The sequence below is a fragment of the Limulus polyphemus genome, unplaced genomic scaffold (assembly GCF_000517525.1).
Source record: "Limulus polyphemus unplaced genomic scaffold, Limulus_polyphemus-2.1.2 Scaffold1794, whole genome shotgun sequence".
Lineage (NCBI taxonomy): Eukaryota > Metazoa > Arthropoda > Merostomata > Xiphosura > Limulidae > Limulus > Limulus polyphemus.
In genome coordinates, this window is record NW_013667404.1 from 27,921 (window position 1) to 48,455 (window position 20,535).

The 20,535-nt window shown below is 29.7% G+C and overlaps 2 protein-coding genes across 2 annotated transcripts in view; both read left to right on the top strand.

Moving 5' to 3' along the window:
- Window positions 1-4,326, top strand: part of LOC111087147 (serine/threonine-protein kinase SMG1-like) — a gene marked incomplete at its 5' end in the record, with an annotated part of 26,890 nt that extends 22,564 nt beyond the window's left edge. Inside the window, one exon of the mRNA XM_022392770.1 lies at window positions 4,207-4,326. Within this exon, the coding sequence (XP_022248478.1) occupies window positions 4,207-4,239 (33 nt within the window). The remainder of the gene's footprint in view (window positions 1-4,206) is intronic.
- LOC106464960 (serine/threonine-protein kinase SMG1-like) overlaps window positions 4,261-20,535 on the top strand; it is a 34,997-nt gene continuing 18,722 nt past the window's right edge. Inside the window, exons 1-16 of the mRNA XM_022392771.1 lie at window positions 4,261-4,474; window positions 4,767-4,940; window positions 5,190-5,289; window positions 7,340-7,483; window positions 7,936-8,040; window positions 8,189-8,274; window positions 8,760-8,895; window positions 10,833-10,929; window positions 11,419-11,517; window positions 12,643-12,761; window positions 13,365-13,436; window positions 14,562-14,747; window positions 14,993-15,080; window positions 16,270-16,424; window positions 18,427-18,636; window positions 19,223-19,470. Of these exons, the coding sequence (XP_022248479.1) occupies window positions 4,401-4,474; window positions 4,767-4,940; window positions 5,190-5,289; window positions 7,340-7,483; window positions 7,936-8,040; window positions 8,189-8,274; window positions 8,760-8,895; window positions 10,833-10,929; window positions 11,419-11,517; window positions 12,643-12,761; window positions 13,365-13,436; window positions 14,562-14,747; window positions 14,993-15,080; window positions 16,270-16,424; window positions 18,427-18,636; window positions 19,223-19,470 (2,093 nt within the window). The 5' untranslated portion in view covers window positions 4,261-4,400. The remainder of the gene's footprint in view (window positions 4,475-4,766; window positions 4,941-5,189; window positions 5,290-7,339; window positions 7,484-7,935; window positions 8,041-8,188; window positions 8,275-8,759; window positions 8,896-10,832; window positions 10,930-11,418; window positions 11,518-12,642; window positions 12,762-13,364; window positions 13,437-14,561; window positions 14,748-14,992; window positions 15,081-16,269; window positions 16,425-18,426; window positions 18,637-19,222; window positions 19,471-20,535) is intronic.

Below are 20,535 nucleotides of genomic sequence, written 5' to 3' on the forward strand. Positions count from 1 at the left end.
CGGACTTACAATGCTAGAATCCGGGTTTTGATACCCGTGGTGGGCAGAGCACAGATAGTCCATTGTGTAGCTTTGTGCTTAATTACAAACAAACAAACAAACAAACTTATTAATAGTATTTAATTTTAGTAATTTCTAATGACCATTCATATGCATTTTTGTTTATGTAAAGAGAGAGAGAGAGTCGTAAGGTTACAATCTGAAGTAAAAAGTATATCTAGACTTCCAGATAAATTTTATACCATCCTATATACAACCTTTTCCATTTGGAAACCACAAGGTTAAACATAGCCTATTTGTATTAAGTTAAAAATAAATCTAAATAATTTGAGTTTTTGTATAATTGTACCATTACAAGTACTTATGGATTTTAGACTATATACAGACATTCCTGTATACTACAAGGACTAAACACTGTTTTTATTCATTCTTTTAGTATTTTGTGTGTAGCATATAAACAGGGGCATTTGAATTTATATTTCAAAATAAAAGGCATAGATTTGAAAAAAAAACAAAAAACTAAGTTCTGTTCAATTGGCATTTAATATAATTTTTAATTATCAAACTTTTACTAGTATGAAAAATACATAATTAACCTAATTTTGTGAAGTTTCTGGGGGAATAAATACATTAAGATTGATAGAGTACAACCCATTTTTAGTAAGCTTCATTGTTTCTACAGAATTGTGTAATAAGTAGAATGAAGTTTAAAATGTGTGGTTTTCTCAAATTTGAGTAGTCTCCTTCATGATTACTAAGTTGTAACTTATTCATGAAAATAATAGTTGAAAAGCTTATAATATTCTTTCAGATTTTTTCACTGAGGATTATTGATGTTTGTGAAAGTCATTTTCTTTTTATATTGCATTTCCAGTTTAGTGGCTAGTGCATCTCTTCAGATTTTTTTATGTAATCATTTCAGTTTCAAGTTTTTTGCTTCAGTCATATGTTTGTGTGTGTGTGTGTTTTAAACTTTACAATAAGATGAAGTAGTGTTGTGGGACACCAGATTTATATTGTTAAAATTAAATATTCCACTTTGGACAAGGATATGTCTGCTTTTTATAAGCATTTTGACAAACTACTTGATGTTATTGCATTTCTGACTTTAGAAAAGTGAAATCAGTGATTTTATGGGAGAATTTACATTTCTCAAGATTTATCAGGTTAAGATTGGATATTCCAATTTGGACAAGGATATTATCACTATTTTTAAAATCTGGAGAGATAATTTGATGTCTTGGCATTGCTGAATGTTCTTTTTTTTTTCTTCTCTCTCTCTTAGAATACATATAGGTGATTTGTTTTTAAGAGAATTTAAAAGTGTGTTAGTCTTGTAATAAGTAACATTTACATACGGAATACAATTTTGGTACAAATGTATAATACTTGTATCTACCTTAATGAGTGTAGAAAGTGACACGAAATGTTTTAATATTCATGAAAAGATGAGTCATTTACCATAAGCCACAAATTAAGAGCTAGTTTCAGGGAGTTTGTAATAACAGTTATAAAACAATTGTTAAAAGTAATTAGACATTTTTTGTTGTGGTTAATGAAAATGTGTCTTAATAATAATTATTGAATAGTTGTAGATGTTCAGATGCTTTTAGAATATAATGAAACATCAGTTTTAACAATAGTCACATCTAAACATTTTTCTCTGAAGTATTTCAAAGTAAACTCAACAGTATTTTTCATTTAGTTTTCTGTCACTATTCATTCTAAAAACTAATGTAGAAACTTCCACAGTGAAATTTTCAAATTTATCTTAAAAATTTGGTGTTAAAACAGTAGGAAAATGGCATAACTCTTAAAAAGAATATTTTGAGGCTAATACTTTCTGGAGAAGTAGTCTATATTGAATTATAATATGTACAATTTGACAAAATATTACTTGATTGTAATAAAGATTGTGTGTTATTTCTAGTAGTTTTACTTAGTTGTCCATCTGTGTTTGAAAATCATCAATGTATGTTTGTCTTTTAAAAATTAAAAATATTTTTTGCTTTTCACATTTTAGTCTTCATATTTTCATTGAGGATTCTTCTGAAATCTAGTATATATTTTTATAAAAAAACAAACTTGTATGGTTATATTTAGAAAAGATGAAATTTCAAAAAATAAAATTATTCTTGGACACTTGTGTTAAATTATGTATAAATACAGTTAAAAACAAACTTCTTTTTTGTTTACACAATAATTGTAATTTTTATTTGAAAATGATCTGCAGCCTCAATGCACTTGATGTGTTTTGATGTTCTGTAATGTGAGATCTTAAGTTTTAAATGTAAAAACTACTCTTTACCTTTTATTTTTAACCGCACATATAACATGTACTTAAATTATTCTCTGATATAACACTGACTGTGCACTTTAACATACTGACTTACAGCTGTGACCTAATGTTACAATTTAACAGTGAGAATTGATGGTAGTGAAAGGGGGAGGGGTACAATTTTCAGCACTTATCCAGAGAAATAGTTATCTAGTTATAATTTGTATCATTTTTTCAACAGTTAACTTTTATAGTCCTGTTTATTTTGTGATCAGTTTATCAAAAGTGAAAACAAACAAACGTATCTACCACTATCTCAAGTAAACTACAAAAAGTTTTGAGTAATGAATGTGTAAGAAAACTTTCATTTGTAGTTACAATTGCATAGTAGGCATTTATTGAGATAATACATATTTGCTGCTAACATCTTCAAAGTTTTCATAAAGTATAATAACTCAATAATGTATATTCAATGCAGTCCTTTGTAGTTTTTAGATAGCATTATTAATGTGAAATACAAAAGTACATTGCACCTATTGAGGAAGCATTACGGGGTTTATGAAGACCATATAAAACAAACACTGCTTTCAGTAATTTTGTCCTCTAATGTTATTTATTAGATTAATACAAGTTTAATGTATTGTACAAAATGTGATAATTCAACTCAGTATTCCCTGTTCTACATATCAAATGAAACACTAGTTAAGATGGGATAAGACATTAACATCACATCAGTATAAAACAGATGGATTATAAGTGTTATTAGAACAGTCATGCTTGTTTCTAAGAATGATTTGTCTGAAATAAGGTTTTATAATAAGGGTATTTAATATTTCAGTTACATCTAGGAAAGTTCTTTATTAAACAAGACTTGTTGATGAGTAGAATGATTAGTAATGCATGATAAATGAAATTAGCTACAATTCACAACCAGCATGGCTAATATTGAATGGATAAGCTGAGAGATAGACCATGACTTTGCTAATTGGGTGGTGAAAAAATAAAACATGAACTGTATGATGAATGCCACCAGAGTGGTTTTACACTGATCTTTCAGAATAGAAGACTGAGGTAGCTGAATTTGAATGAAAGGAGCTTTTACTGAGCTTATTACTGCTAATTAATATAAGTGCTTATGTTTACATTTTATGTTGTGATGATAATATTGCATATTCGTAGGAATTTTTTAACTGCTTAATGTTCAATTCTGTATGATGATCTTTGAGTATTGAAGTTTGTATTTGTTTTTATAACATTTGGATCAACGGGAAATTACCAAATCCAATATTTGTTGACTTTTTTTTTTTTTACACTAAAAGAATTTGCAACATCATGAAATTTGCTACATATAAATTTCATGTATTGTAAGAAATCTAGTGACACTTCAATCTTTGTTTGAATTTAAATATATAAAGTATGTTTACTTGCTGCAAGAGATTTTTTTTTAATGTGAAAATTATTTTGAGTGCCCTTCTCAAATAAGTATATTTTTTATGTAAATTAATGCGATTGGTGTAATTTCCTTCCTGGAAATGGTAATACTGGTGTCATAGTTTCATTTCAGATAGTTTTATCTGTGACATTTTCAGTACATTCCTGAAACTTCATGCTTACAACAACTGAAACCCTTAAAATATTCTTTTTGTGTTTGATTTTTGTTTATGCATTATATCTGTTGTTAGTGTATCAGAACTTAGCTGTGTATGTGCGCTTCAGAAATTGTTATTACATAATTAATACTGATCACAGAAGCTCTTTTTTTTTCCAGAAAAATAGGTTATAAACATTTGGTATTTGTGTTTATTGTATCATGAATTTTTTTTGGTTTTTCTTTATATTGGGTCCTGTTGTAACTAAGATCATTTGATAAGTAAAAGAATAAATTGCTGTTACGGAAAACTAAATTATTATCAAAATTGTTTTTTTAGGGAACCTTCGAGCATCTTGTGAATATGTATTGAACATTCTGCGTAAAGAGCGGGAAACACTCTTGACCCTCTTAGAAGCATTTGTGTATGATCCACTAATAGACTGGACTCCAGGTAATGAAGGGGGGTACACTGGAGCAGTGTATGGTGGTGGTCAAACTGTCATCACTGATACTCGTCAAACTAAACAGGAAATGGAACAAGAGATAGCATTTTCAATGTTTGCCATCAGGATTGCTGAAATGAAGGGAGATTGGTTAAAGAATAAGTAAGTATATTTAAATGTTGAAACATAGCAGTTCTTCAAGGAAGTTAAAAGAAAATTGTTTTTAATTAAGAAACATTATTCAGACTAGTTAGAAACTTTCAACGAGTTTTAAGTGAAATGTATTATTACATTTAAGATTTTGCTGTGTTTAATTACAAGGTATATTTTGAGAGGTTATAGACAGTAGCTGAAACAGTGCTGTGACTAAGATTAACATTTAAAATAGTCTTTTATTCAGAATTGAGACTATTATTAAGTGTAACAGGTAATTAATTTGTCTTTCTTGTAACAGGGATGATCTAGCGGCTTCACTGCCCAAGTTGAACAAGTTTTTACTAGCTTGGCTTGAAACTCAGACTGAGCTTCAGGCAGCAGAGACAGAATTGCAAGAAACCTGTCACAAGAGGGCATTGCTTGAGGAAGCACGAATTGACTCATCTCATTCATTGCATTCACTTCCTAAAAGGTTTGTATTTAAGTTGATGTGATTAACATAATTTAGTTTCTTAGAGCATGCATTACTGGAGAAAGCTTCTACTTATTTGCACATATGCTAGTTCAAAATACTTTCTATAATACTTAATTTTTTTTTTTACTTTTTTTTTCAGTTACAAATTATCAGTGAATATTGATAAAATACTTATAGAGATCTGGTGAAGTTGTGTCAACATGTATTCATGCAAGTAGAATGTTGATTTTTAATTTTTTTTTCTAGATATGAGGAATATGCTGTTGTTAAAAATACACTTCAGTCAGCTAAAGATGCAGTGCGAGACAAACTAGATGATTGCAGAAAGTGGCACAACCACCATATTGTATGTACCCATTAATTTACCTAAGCATATTGTATATTCTGTAATTTGAATTCTTGCTTTTCTTTATTGGAGTACGTCATATGCAGTACTAAAAAAAAAATGGTATTTTTATGTGCCCAGTTTTCACTGAATTCATCATTTTAGTAACAAATCTCAATATAAATTTGTGTGGAAGTGATAAATGTTGCATTTATTTGCTAGAACAAATAATTGTACATTGGTTTAGACCAAGTAATAGTGGTCAGTATAAGTTTCTCTATATTTTGGTTATCATTAAAACTTGGATTATGTAAGTTAGATTATCAGTGGCACAGCAGTAAGTTTGAATGCTTATAATGCAAAAACCGTGTTTCATACCTTTGGTGAACACAGCACGGGTAATCCATTGTATCACTTTGTAATTAACTGCAAACAAACAAACTTATGTCTCTTAAGCTATCATGTACCTTTAGTTGGTAACAGAAATACATGAAAAGCATTCAGGGCTATTGCATTTAACTTCACAATTTTTTTTCCTTATCTTGACTCACTGGTTCCTGATTGTTTCAAACAAATTAGTCATCTTTGGAAGAAAAATCCCAAAATCACTTGCTGAAATTTTTAGTAACTTCTTGTAATCTTAAGGTGATATGACTTCAGTTGTGAAAACAGTTCAAAGCTAATGTAATACGATTACATAACTGGTTTCATATAACTCTTACGACAGTTTTGTAACTTGTCATGTATCAGTCTTTTGTCTAATTTACTCAAAATCAACAAACTTAAAAGATAAAAAAATGAATTTCTACATTTTAATGTCAGTATTAAAACATTTTTTCTGGGCCCATTATTATGGTATAAAAAAAAATTAGTTTTGGAATATGGTGTACTTTGTTTGAGGGATACTCTTGATTTCCATTCTAAAGTGGAAATTAGTTTTGAATTGATTAAATTTCAAATGTTTTACAGATTTATTGTGTAGAAATTTAAATTATTTACAGTTAAGAAATACAAAACTGGTGATAATTAAAGATTTTCTGTGAGCTTCTTCTTACTGTGATGTTATTTTTAAAGTTTTTTTATTATTAATCATCTATATAATACATTGCTTACTCTAGAGTAAATGTTTGTGACTTACTTTGCCAACTTGTAAGAATATTTATCAGATAAATTGTAAGTTTTCTTTTTATGCCATATTACTGAAGCATTTAATACACAAACAAGTACAACTTGAAGATATTTTAACAGTTTCTCTATGCAACAATACATTTATTTTTTCTGTCACTGTAGTTTACACTTCTCTTGATATTTTTCATCTTGAATTACATGTCAAGGAAGAATAAGAATGTAAATATTTCATAGAGAGGTATTTTCTATCTATTCCAAGCTATGTATTGTTGTGTCAGGCTTTACAGAATTTTAATTAGCACCTTCTATAACCAGCAGCCAACCAGAAGCTTGGTCAGTGGTTTCAAACTTTTTTTTTTCACTGATAACACCATAACTCACCTTGATATGCACATGACACCCCTGCTGCCACATGCACTATATGTTTTTTTTAAAGTATAGTTATATGTTTTTCCTTTTCTACTTTGATTTTAATTGGAACAGTAATACTTGAATATATAAATTATTTCTGTACTTGGATAATGTGTGTCCTAATAAGTATCTTCTCACAGTAATCTTTTTGTTACACTGTCATAGCTTATGGTGGTGATGCTTCAAATGGAATTGGTTAATATGCTATTTTGATTTTAATATTTTTTCTTTGTGAAAGAGAATGTTAATTATTATTTATGTTCCATTTTTAATAAAAGCAAGCAAAACATCTTAGTGTTTTAGTTAATTTGGAATCTTTATCATTTATTTGTGCTTTTAAAAAATGAAAGCATCAGATCCAGTTGGTAAAGATTAACTAAGAATGTAATAAATCTTGTTTTGTTGTGCACAAGTGTGTGTGTGAAAATAAATCTATTGCAGCAAATCTGGCAACTTTGTTCCAGTTTTTTTTTTTTTTCACTTCTTCTCCATACTTTAAAAGTTATCTGACTATTCTTTAATATCTTTGTAGTCTGGTTTGCAATCCTTGTGTGGCCCAGAGCTTGGCCAGTGGTACAATGAGATTGCAAAACTGGAGCCTCAAACTGAAAGTGTTCCAGAAGTTCATGTTGCAGGATTCCTTCAGTCAGCAGGCCAAGGGCAACTTGTTCAGCAGGTAAGTTTTTTTTGCTTCTATTTTATATGTAGATAACATTATTCCTATACTTGATAACTCAAAGTCACTTTGGTCAGTAGAAATAACCATTGTCCACTCTTCACCAGCACAATAATAAGGCAGTTTGTTGTAAAGAAGCCAAATTCATTTAATTAGGCTTTTACTGATAATAATGATTACTGTTTTTAATATCTTGTGAATGTATAAACTAAAATTTGAAGTGGTTGCATTCATTTGTTTATAGCCAAGTATTGCATTCATTTGTTTATAGCCAAGTGAACTTTGTTTTAAATCTTGTTTTGATAGCTTATTAATTGCCAATCATTGTTTCTGGTATTTGATGAAAGTTTTCACGATTGTAAACTAAATGCTTTTGAAATATTTTCAATGTTTCTTTCAATGATGAAGTGCATGCAGAGTAGATAATTGCACCTTATTGTGTGTCGTTTCAGTGTGAGCATGCTGAAAAGGAGCTTAACAGTCTGTTGGAACAGCAGAGGTTGACACTCAGGACTTGTCTGGAGTTGTTGTCACGATATGCCACGATCATAATGCAGGTGAGGATTTCTTAAAACTATAATAAAATTATTATTTTATAATTCTTCTTGTGAGTCTGGTAAACAGAAGAAAGCAACACACAATATTAAATGTGCACTTGTTTTTTGATATTTTTTAAATGTTAAAAAATTTATATTTTTGTTACAGTTTCCTTCATCATACAAAAAGGAAAACAGGAACTACCAATGGCAGGAATGGCTAGAAAGTTTATTGAACAATTTCACTCTTTCCAAGTATGTGTTCTGTTTCTATGTTGTTATTTCTTGAAGTTCCCTTAGAAAGATACAGGTTCATCCTTTAATATAGCTCAATCACTTAAATTCAGGTTCTGCCCATTATTTTGCATGAAATCAAGATTAAGCTTCTGGCCAAGTCATAGTATTTCCATGTTGTGGGTTGTGAAGTATGTCTATAAAGGGTTTTTTACAAATTTGCCGCACATAGCTAGAAACTTGTTTTTGTTATTAGTGTAATAGAAAAATTAGGTATTTAATTTAATAAAAAAAATCAAGTATGTAGGGAAAGACTCCTGAAAAGCAGTTGGATGCTGCTATGTCAGAAGTGTTGGAGGTTAAAAAATTAACTTTACTTAGAAAATATAGAAATTTAATGTTGACCTAGACACCCAAGCAGTTTTTTGTTCTTGAAACTGCTAAAGTGGATTATTTTGTTTCTTAAGGTAGATTTGGGAAGTTATATGAAATGTTTGTTTTTCCAGTTGTCAAGTGGTGATTAATGAGTTCCACAACAAATATGGTGCAGAGAGCATTGATGTTGAGTTAGTTCAGGCTGCTGTTACAACCTATGTTCAAATGCAATCTGAGGTGACTAACTTGAAGACTAAAGTTGTAAATGTAAGTTAAAAAATAAATTTACCAATTGAAAGAAAATGTATGCATTGTTAATAATAACTAAGGTCTGAGGAATATATAATATATGTATTAATTTTTTTTTCCTTTACTATTTTAATTCTTCAAATCAGTGTGAAAAGTTTTGAAGTTGGAACTAGTCATGGCATGATTCACTATCAATACAGTAACTGACAGTCTGTGTTGTATCATAAACAAGATATCATAGAAGATGTTTTTATATGGTAGAAACAAAAAAAAAAAAAGCATGGAAGATTAAACTCAAGTTGAAAACGGTAAGGTACAATATTACTCTCAGATGAGCAAGTAGTGCTTTGTCAGCATAAGATTTCTAAACATTCATATTTTGAAATTTGATTAATTAGTTGTGACCATTAGAACTATTTATCTTAATATATTGAACTTAAAGACTATTTATTAAATTGAGAAAGGGTAGAAATATGTTTAATGACCTTGAATGATGTGAACTTTACCACAACATCATAAGTATTTCATTACATATTGGAAACAATACTGCCTAATTCTATAGTAAAAGAACAACATTTTTACATAACTCTGATTGTTAAATTGCTTTGCTTTAGAATTATGTATTAAAATGGAAATGTATGCAAGTTCAAATGGTTTTCTTTGAAATAACAGATAATTGCTTTATGTATGGTGTTTTTAGTGGTTTTTACTCACCACGATGAATCTGTATTGTAGATTCATTCTTTTAAATTATTCTTAGATACTTCCCTTTATCACATCACACTATCAGTGTATTTTATTGTGAAAGTTTTTAAAGCTAAATGCATAAATAATAATTAGTTTACAAAACAGAAAGGCTATTATTCTGTAAAACTGTTAGGGCAAAATCAACAGAAATTTAAGTTTGTATTTTTAGCACTAATACTTAATTAAATAATACTACAAAATAAAAACAGTCTGATTTGGTTTTAAAACTGGGAATCAATTAATTGAAAAAATGCCCCTATTGACATGGTTGATGCTTGTAAAAAAGTGTGGGCAATTAGTTGTCACATAACACTGTTTTTTTATAGATACAACATAATTTAAAAGCTGAATATATTATCTCTTTGACTGTTCAGGTGAAATGGAAAACCACCCACCCCATTTACAAAAATGAAGAAAAAGAATTTTTGCCTTATGAAATAATAATATAAAATGCAAAAGTAAAGAATAAAAACTAAAAAGCAGTATAAAGACTTCTGTAGGCCTGATGGGTGCACCAAGTGAGGAGGAAGTGGAGAGGCAGTCTTTTCCAGGGCAACTCTCACTGACCTCGAGATGAGATGGCAGGGCGAGCAGTATTTGTTTTTGTGTTTTTACAGATGATGTATTTCACTCCTTTCTTACCTCACACACTGGCACAGTGTTGGTTGTGAATAACATGACTATTATACAAATACTACACTTAGCATACTAATATTAGTCACTAATATAACTACTGTATAAATGTCTAACATTTACACTATATTCATTTTCTTGGTGCAACCAAATATCAACTGGGATATCAGATGGTGGTGGGAAAACCTAAAACATCATATGATGCATGGTGCATTGAAAGGGTTGATGTTTATATAAAACTATATTTCCAAACAATAGTAGTAAGATATAGTTTCAAATTCTAGGGTTATTTATGGTAGTTATTATATGTCACATGTATGGAAACAATCCAGTATGAAACTTCGTAATTTCCATGTGGGTTTCATAAACATTAATTAACCTCCATATGTACTTTTATCAAAAAGGAGTGTAATAAGCTGTTTACTTCAAAGTTATAGAAACATGTAACAGGTACTGTACTGATCTTGAAAACATGCTGTTTATTATGTATTCATTTTATATATTATTGTAAAATTAAGTACTGACCAACTTTGTCATGAATATATAATTATTTATGTTTACTTTGACATTCTCAGTTACTAGAAAGACGTCATTTGGAAGGAGTTGAAGACTTGCCATCCATCACAGCTGCAGTTAAAGATGCTAAAGCTAATCTTGCACAGTTTATTGAAGGTATATTTTTCCTTCTGAATTGTTATTTCTTTCTTTATTTTATTTACATGGAAGCCGTTCGTGATGACTTGATAAAAATAATGAAATGAAATATGCCTGGAAATTATTTAATATTCAATTGCTAATGTTGCATACAATTAATAATAAAATGCTTTTTTAATGGCTTAAAAGTAAGAGCATTAATTAAAACTACCTTACTTACATATGGCAAATGAGAGATTCATAATTAAGAGGTGCTTTCTTTGTATAGATGTGGGAGTTGCATTGTTTAGAAGGATCTGTATGTGTTACACTGGCTGATTTTATCTTTTCATATTGAAGGATAAAATAAATAAAATCTAAAACATGCCCAAGTCAGATATTAATAGTTTCTTTGCTAATAGCATTTTGAGATCTGTGGCATTAAAAATATTGCGTGTGAGAGTTTTTGGAGAACATTTTAATAAATTAGGCAATGTAGGAGTAAATAGTTTCATGTTAATTCAACAGAGAATGGAGAAGAAGGTCAGTTCAGCCTCATGGGTGTGATGGTCAAAACTCTTTCAGCTCTAACAAAGAGGTTGGTCATGATGGAAGGTGCAGCTGCTGGTAAGTTATTTTTGTTTAAGGTCATATTTACTTTTATTTTGTAAAAGGTTTTTCTGTTTTGCATTTCTTGAATCATTATTGTGTTGTTGTAACACACTTAAAGAGTGTATATATGTGTGATGTACAGTATATATTATTGATTTTGTAGAGTGTATATACATGTGATGTACAGTATATATTATTGATTTTGTAGAGTGTATATACATGTGATGTACAGTATATATTATTGATTTTGTAGAGTGTATATACGTGTGATGTGCAGTATATATTATTGATTTTGTAGATTGTATATATGTATGATGTACAGTATATATTATTGATTTTGCTGACAAGTACTTTTACCCTAACTTTAAAATCTCATTGACTAAGACTACCTTAGTTCAATATCAATGTTATCTTAGAGAATAATAATTATGAAGTGTCGTTTTGAATTCTAATGAGCTTTTTGTTTGGTATATTAAGTAATCTAACAAATAGCTCTAATGGGAAAACTTTACAAAAAACAAAGCAGGCTTTGGTGTCAAATCTCACCCTTAAGTTTTGTTAACTATTAGATGAGCAGTCAGATAAAAAAAATGTTCAAACAAAATGCAAACAGTAGCTCTTTTTTATGTACCTCTCCTAGTGTGTTTGTTTTCAACTTTAATATGTTCACTTTTTAATCATTTTGTTGAAATTACATTTTCATCCCTTGAACAGCTTTTTCAAAGATTCTACATCATTTTTTTTTCTCCACCTCAAGGGTTCCAATAATCACACTTTAACATTCATATACAAATTACAGTGTTAGTAAGCTTTTAATATTTTACAGTAACCAGATTACAGTGTTAGTAAGCTTTTAATATTTTACAGTAACCAGATTACAGTGTTAGTAAGCTTTTAATATTTTACAGTAACCAGATTACAGTGTTAGTAAGCTTTTAATATTTTACAGTAACCAGATTACAGTGTTAGTAAGCTTTTAATATTTTACAGTAACCAGATTACAATGTTAGTAAGCTTTTAATATTTTACAGTAACCAGATTACAGTGTTAGTAAGCTTTTAATATTTTACAGTAACCAGATTTAAGCTATTAATTCTGTATGGTTTCAATGTAGAAATTTGCATTACATTTTTGTTTTAGCGGCTGGTGAGCATTTGGTAGATCTGGTGTCGTGGGGAGGAGACTGGTTTTTAGATGAGATTCACAGCATGGGAAATAATGTAGCTCAAGTGATTAGTGTTTTCCAGGAGAATTGTAAGGTAGGGATTATCACGTGAATAGTGCAGTCAGTTTCATATATCCGTAGACCCAACGACTGTAATAGCTAATTAGTCGTAACTGATTACTCTCACTATGTATACTTAATGTAAATTATCCACCATTTTTGTGAAAGAAGGATTGTTCAAAAGAATAGTTAATAGCTAATAAGCTTGAAGTTGTCTGAACAGCATTTTTATGAGACTAAAGATACACACACACACTGTAGTTTTTCTTTATGCAGTTTAACATCACACTGTTTGTATTCTAAAGTATGTGAACAAAAGCAAGTAGAATAATTTTGTAAATTTGTCTTTACTCCTTAAGAAAAAAGGTGAGTATTTACCAAAAGACTAGGTTCTGTTCATTAATGAAAATAGATAACTTGTCTTTGGCAAATGTAATTTCTAAATGTCAAATTACAGTAACTGTAAGTGTAATAAATATACTGGAAAACATGTTTTCTTCTGGTCATAAAGAAAACGTTAAATGGGAGATAGAATCATATCTAAATAGTTTATCTCTTTCTTATTACAGGTGTTTTATTGTACTAAATAAGTAATTAATGCAGAAAACTAAAACTTGTTTTAAATCTTTGTTTTCAGAATATTCAACCTCAGGTAAAAGCAGCCTTTAGCACAGTGACTTCTGCTTTAAATGTGTTCACAGCTCTAGAGGTAAGATATTGTGGTTTATGAAAAAAGATTTAAATATTTAGTTTTTTTGTGATTTTGTGTGTCTGTAAGGAACTTACTTTTTAAGTAGTATATTAAAGTAAGTATATGGGTGTGTTGAGCTAAGGATTCTTCTAAATTAGGTGTCTCTGACTTGTTTGCGATAAATTCGATGATAAATGAACAGCATGCACTCTGCTTGTTTTAAAATAATATATTCAAAACAAGTTAAATGTATGTACAACAAATTCTTTGCACTATGTATACCATAGTTGTATCCTGAACTTCTGATACTTGTCTGCTTTCGTATTTAGGCCTACTTCCAATAAACATTTGCTTTTTGTCATGGTCTACACAGGCAGGTTCAATTGCCTTTAGAACACCCTTTGATGAGACAAGTTAATCTCCTGAAAAGTCAGAAAACTGTTAATCTCACTTTAATATATCAACCATTAGGCTATTCACTCCTATGACAGTTAACTTCATGTTTTCTAACCTTTCTCCACCCAAACTCTTTCACTTGGCTATACTTTTGGTTCTCTTCCTGCTCTCTGATCTCTTTCTAGTAATCTCCATAGCCTCAACTTCGGTAACTTACAAACACAACTTCCAATAATCATCTGCTTTTAACTTTATTATGAAAAAACTAAACAATATGAAATATTAAATCTCAAAATAAATACATTAATACTACCTACACTAAACAGTCTTTTATATATGACAGTGTTAGTTATTGGTTCTGTCTAGAATTGTTTATATTTAGTGGTGTAAAGGTAATTTATATTTTAAATATTTTAGGTATGATTTGTTATTCAAAGTAGAAAAGTGATTTTTAGTCTAGATTTGGGTTATATTTATAGGTATTGCATTGTAGCCTTTTTGTCACTTGTGCTTGTAAATTTATAAGACTTGTAATTTTAGTCTAAAGGTGGATTAAGCTTTTTGGTGTTGAAATCAGTTACAAATATTTATAATTTTGAAAGTGCTATAATATTGTAAACTCAAAAATAGTAGGTGTGAGGTGATTAAAGAATAAAAATTTTAAAATTTACTTTATTCATTGGATGGATATTTTAAGGTGTTATAATTTTTGTATGTAATTGTTGGATCTCTTTTTGTTTTTGGTAGGACTTGAGTTTCAACTTTCAGACAATTATTCTCCCAGAAGCAATGAAATGCATTCAGAGTAAAGAACCAAGTGTGCTGGAAATGGTGGAGAAGCTGGAGATCTTGTTGAAAGGCCCTAGCTTAACAGTTACTGAACTAACAGCAAAATTGGAATCGCACCTGAGGAACCTTATCATGGAAATAGAGGTACCAGAGTTCAGTTCTAACTATTGCAAATTCTTTGTCAAAAATTGTACGTAAAGAATAATTTCTGCTAGAAACGTGTAGTTAATAAATTACCTGCTAAATGTCTTTGTAGATGTAGAGATGAATAAATGACTTCAATATTCATATATTTTTTTTAAATATATAATTTGTAGATTTTTTACAGTGATGTTTTTTTGATGGTTAGAATCATGAAGTTGTTTATAGTAGTAAAATTCCGTTTGTAGGATGACCAGTCCTTAGTAGTAACCACTGTAAACTTGATGAGAAGAAACTTTGAAAACCTCATGAGAGGTGCTGAGCCAGAAATTTCCGGTGAGTTCGTAGGGACCTTTTTTTTGCCTTTTATGTCCTAGTTAAAGCTATGCAAGAAACAAAGTAGTATTTTACATCATAGCTGAAGCCTAAAAAAAAAAAATTAATATCATGTATAATTTATAAAAAGAATAACACTTTAATTTAGCAGTTGAAAGTATTATATTGTATATTAAAACTGCATGTATCTCTAACTTTTTAAATAATAGCTCATCACTTGTAGTTTAGTGTCTTTAGTTTCCTAGCCAAATTTATTCCATAAAGACAATGTTGTTGTTTAGATTTTTGCTAGAACACAAAATGTTTTTTTTCTTATCTTAGTATATTTGCAAGTTTTAAAGCCTGATAATAGAAATGATAAAATATTAGAAATAAATCACCTTAATAGAAGACCATATTAACATTTATGCCACCTCATCACTCCCTAAATAAATACCTTAATAGAATAACATAAAACTTGATTATAACTTTTATTCAATATAAATGTCACATATTATTAAAATTTGTGCCACCTTGGATCTCCCTGAATAAATCACCTTAACCCTGTTGCGACTGGTCATGTCAAAGGCCATGTCATCCTGTTTGTTGACTCACATTCAAAATTTTATTGAACTACTATTTTAATGAATTTATGTCAATTTTGTTATCAAATTGTAGATTATAATTCAAGTTTTAGTATTATATGTTAGCTAATTTCTTAACTTAAAAGTAAATATTAAAAAGGTACAGCTAAACATTGATTTTTGTGTGTCACGTGGTATGTTGAATGCAGCAATGGTTCAAATTGGATGTTTGTGATGTCAAAATACAAAGTCTGTAGTTTCGTACAAATTAGGAACTCAAACTACCGATATTGACAAACTAGAATATAAAAGAAGAACCTCTTATCTTTTCTATTTGCTAAGATATTTCTCATGTAATAAATCAACCACCTTTTTTCATTTTTGGAAATGCTCTCATATATACACTTCTATATATGACATGAATAACCAATTAAAAGCTCAGAATGTCCTCCTATGTAATATGGTAATAACAAGCATTGATTAGTAATCAAAAGTTAATTTTAATTATCTTCTACTCATTGGCTGATCATACAGACTGCTTTAATTGACAATTATTTCCCCACAAAAACATAAAAAAATGTAGCAAAGTATGTGGTACAAAAACACAAGTTATATACAAATTTTAGAGCTGACTCCTGGACAGATGTTGCTGATGGGATTCAATGGCCTGTTTTCTAAACTAGAGGCAGACATGGCTGACTTCCTTTTATCTCTGGATCAGCTGGCTCCTCCTCCTTCGTGGCGTAAATTGGATGTGATGAGAGATGCAGCAACTTTAACAGTAAATAAAGTTTTTTTTATAGCATATTGATCTTTAATTTTTATTTTCTTTCTACATTGTACAGAGATTATCAGTTTTCTGTGTTAGTGTGACAAGTACCTTTACTCTTGTTTGTTACATATCACAGACAATTTAACCATCTTAAGAAAATGTCTGTATTTGGTGGTAATGGTTTTAATATTTTGCCTATAAACTTTTAGTATTTATTTACACCTGTAAGGGATGGTAAACTGCTTGTGAAGGTGAGTAGTGAGTGCCATTTATTTGATGTATACTACTTTGTTTGCATAATGAAACAGGCTGAACTATTAGGGATAGAATTTACATATGCCTTCAAGTTCACAAACACAGTTAACTGATGATGATGATTGTCTCATAACAGCAGACATTCTAAATTACTGCTACAGTTTTTTTAGATAGAAAATGTAAAGAAACCCTATTAATTTCAGAGAATACAGTTAAACAAAAAAAATCCAAGTGGAATTTTTAATTATTTCATAATTAATTAGCATAATAACATATTTTATGTGTGCTTTAAATAGTATAATACTGTCTGTTTGCATGTAAGTTCGATTTCACAATGTACAACACTATAATGTTATGACAGTTATGTTTGTGTTATCATATGAAATCTACCTTATTATGCAGACTCATAATTATTTTGAAATCTTTTGTATAAGGCTAAAATAAGTTAGCGAGTGTCTTGTTTGCCCTGATGAAGCTATAATGGCTAAACGTTGGCTTAAGTAAAAGTTATTTTCTGGAGTAATTGCTCTTGTTTTATTTTTACATTTAGTTTGTTCATTCAAGCTATTCTGTTATATGCATAACTTTAGTGTGTTTCAAAATTGTTTAACAAAAGGGCTTGTGTTTCAAAATTGTTTAGTTTCTTTTCTAAGTACAGTACCTTGTAAAGAAAGTGATTGTTATTATACTTTTTGTTCAGTGTCTTAAAATAGCTAACTGTTACCATTGAAGTGACATACCAAGTGAAAGGTCAATGTGTTAAAAAGGATAGAAATATTGTATCAGTTGATAGCATATCATTGAGAAATGTTAATGAAACATTTGATTGTTGTTATAAATCACTAACTTCTTGTAAGTTAGAACTTGAAATGTTTTTTGTTTTTGAAAGAGTTAAGATTGCATATCCCTTGTATAAGGTGGGCCATAGTAAACCCTGAAATAAAAATACTAAGGATACTAATTATTTATGTCAATTGTTAACAGTTTGCATATATAATGGTGGTGTGGACATTTTGAGCCTGAGTTATACTAGAGTGATCCAGTAATTATGCAAAGTACAGCTTAAGTATGAAGAAAGGTTTATGTTACTTTAAATTTAACTACACACACACAGTTTAATTTAATTATTTGTTGTTGTTGATTTTGAAGTCTTTATACTAGTAGGCAAATGAAAAAGAAGTGGCACAAACAAACTTTATTTTCACTTGCCCTAAACTCAGTGAACCCAGACCTCTCCACTTTCCCCTCTTTAATGGAAAGCAGGAACTATCCCAAGTCTTTGGATTTTGCTTTGAAATCTGTATTATGGTTTAGTGATGTATATGCTATGTCATAACTTCAATTCTATTGAATTTGTGTTTGATATACATTTTAAAGTTATCTTAAAACTTTAGCCATTGCATGACAAAAATATCATAGGCAGCTGTTTATTACATTTTGTATCTTTCTACTAGGAGCTCTTAAACTTCTTGAATTGTCTTTAGACATAGGGGGATGAGTAAACTGCTAGAAATTCTTGAATTATATGCTTATTTGAAAGTTTTTAATAGTTCTATAATATTCTTTACCTTTAGAAGATGATAAGTGGAACTCCTAAATATCCCTGAATATTTTTTATGAGGAAGGGGCAAGTTAAAAATTGTAGAAACCTTTAAATACATATATGGATTATACTGTACTTTATGACTGAGCACATAAATAGTGCATACTTTTCTCTCAACCACCAGTTTTCATGTGTATACTGTTCTTCTTGTAGCCTCCAGTCTATTCAGCATCCACCAGATCAGTATTGAATCACATCTTCTTCTTACGGAGGCTTCAGACAATGCAAGAGTTCTTTCAACAGTGTCATCAGAATGCTGCTTCACTCCAGCTATCTGACAGAAGAGTAGGACTCCGGCTGCTGTCAGAAGATCATATTTATCAACCTATTAAACAGTTTATTGCAGATTACATGATCAAACAGGTAAATTTATATTGTAAGAGAGAAGAATTTTATTAAATTGAATAGTGAATATTATATGTGCAGTTTAAAATGTAATTAAAAGTAATTATGTTATTAAGTTTGTAGTAATTAATTTGCAGCTATTTTTTACATTAATAGCCATAACATTATTGGACATTACTGCTTCAGTTTCAAACCTCATGGTTGGCAGTGTATTTATGCTGTTGCTCTGTTTTCTCAAACCATTAGAAATTTTAATTTTGATTTACCATGTATTTTTTGTCTTGGCTATTTTCTCAAACCATTACAATGATATAATTTTGTTTTACAGTGGGTTTTGTATTTTAGTTTTGTTTTTCAAAATCTAAATTCTTTTTTCTCAAATCATTACAGTAATACAATTTTGTTTTACAGTGGGTTTTGTCCTTAACTGTTTTTCAAATCATTAGAGAACTATAATCTTGTTTTGCACTCTAATTTGTGTCTGGCTTTGCTTTCTCTAACTATTATGGAATTGTAATTGTTTTACAGTGTCTTTTGTGCTGTAATTCTGTTTTCTCAAATCATAAGAGATCTGTATTTTATTTTATTTTTTGCTACATGTTAGGTCCTGGGTCTGCCTTCTCAAGCTGTAACTTTTGCTCTCTGCAGTATTATGGGTAGCCTTGGTGTTGATGTTACTGCTGAGATTGAGCAAAAGGATATTGGTGCGGAGAGCAAAGTTTCACTGGATGATTTGTCTAACAAGGTAGTTGATCGATGTGTGAAAGACAAGTTCCCTTCTGGTCAGCTGAGCCAAACTAGTTCATTGACTAGTGCTTTGGATACTGTTTGGAGAAAATGGGATTTGGCTAGGTAGGTGATAAAATTAATATTACTTAAAGATTGTAACTGAATGTTTTTAACTTCCTATTCACTGATAGAATTGTGGCAAAAGAGCAATTATTCAGTTTTTAGGAATGAACTGTTCTCTGCAATATCCAGTGCAAGAGGCTTTTGCACCCTCCTTTTAACATGTTTTTCTGTGTCTATCAAACATGCATGTACAATGTGATTTGTGTCTAGCTTTATTTTCTGTATCTATTTAAGAACTTTGCTGTACTATATATTAAGTCCTGGGTCTGCCTTCTCAAGCTGTGACTTTTGCTCTCTGCAATCGTAGCCTTGATGTTGATGTTTTAAAATTTCAACCTCTTCTCTCTTTACTGAGATATATATTTGTTCAATACACATTGACACATCCCTTCCATATTCTCTGCTTTTTAAGAAATATCTATAATTCTTTCTGATGTTGCTATTGGACATGTTTATAACTAATATAAAGAGCAAATTTTAAACTACATAAAACAAACAAGTGTTTGTATTTTTTAGTGTAAGAGCTGATATTTCACTGTGAAAGCTTAACACATTTAGACAAAAGATGTTGCTCTGAGAAGTAATGAAATTTGTTTTAACTTTCAGCACGGGATTGGTCCCTGGGACTGACCTCACAACCATTTTATGCTTGTTATAGTTTTCATCCTATAACTTTTAAATTAGTAAGCGTATGTTAATGAAATTTGGTAGATTATCAGTAAACATTATTTTGTTTTCATATGCAAAATATGAATTTTTTTGTTAAGTCTTAAGGTTTCTAAAGCAATGTTTTTTTCATGCCTTTTTGTTTTCTTTTTCCATGTTGCCTATCAAACATGCAAAGTAATTTTCATTTTAAGATTGAAAATACTTTTATGCATCAGAAAATTTTCAAATTTCACATGCGAAATACTTATAATGTCCAGATAGTTATCAAATGTTTCTTAAGAAAAAACTTTGTATCTGTTATTTTCAGTAACAAATCCCTGTATAGATTTGGTCAATTTGACCGATCTCATAACCACCATTAAAAAAATTAGGTAATAAGTATAAATTATGCCTCTT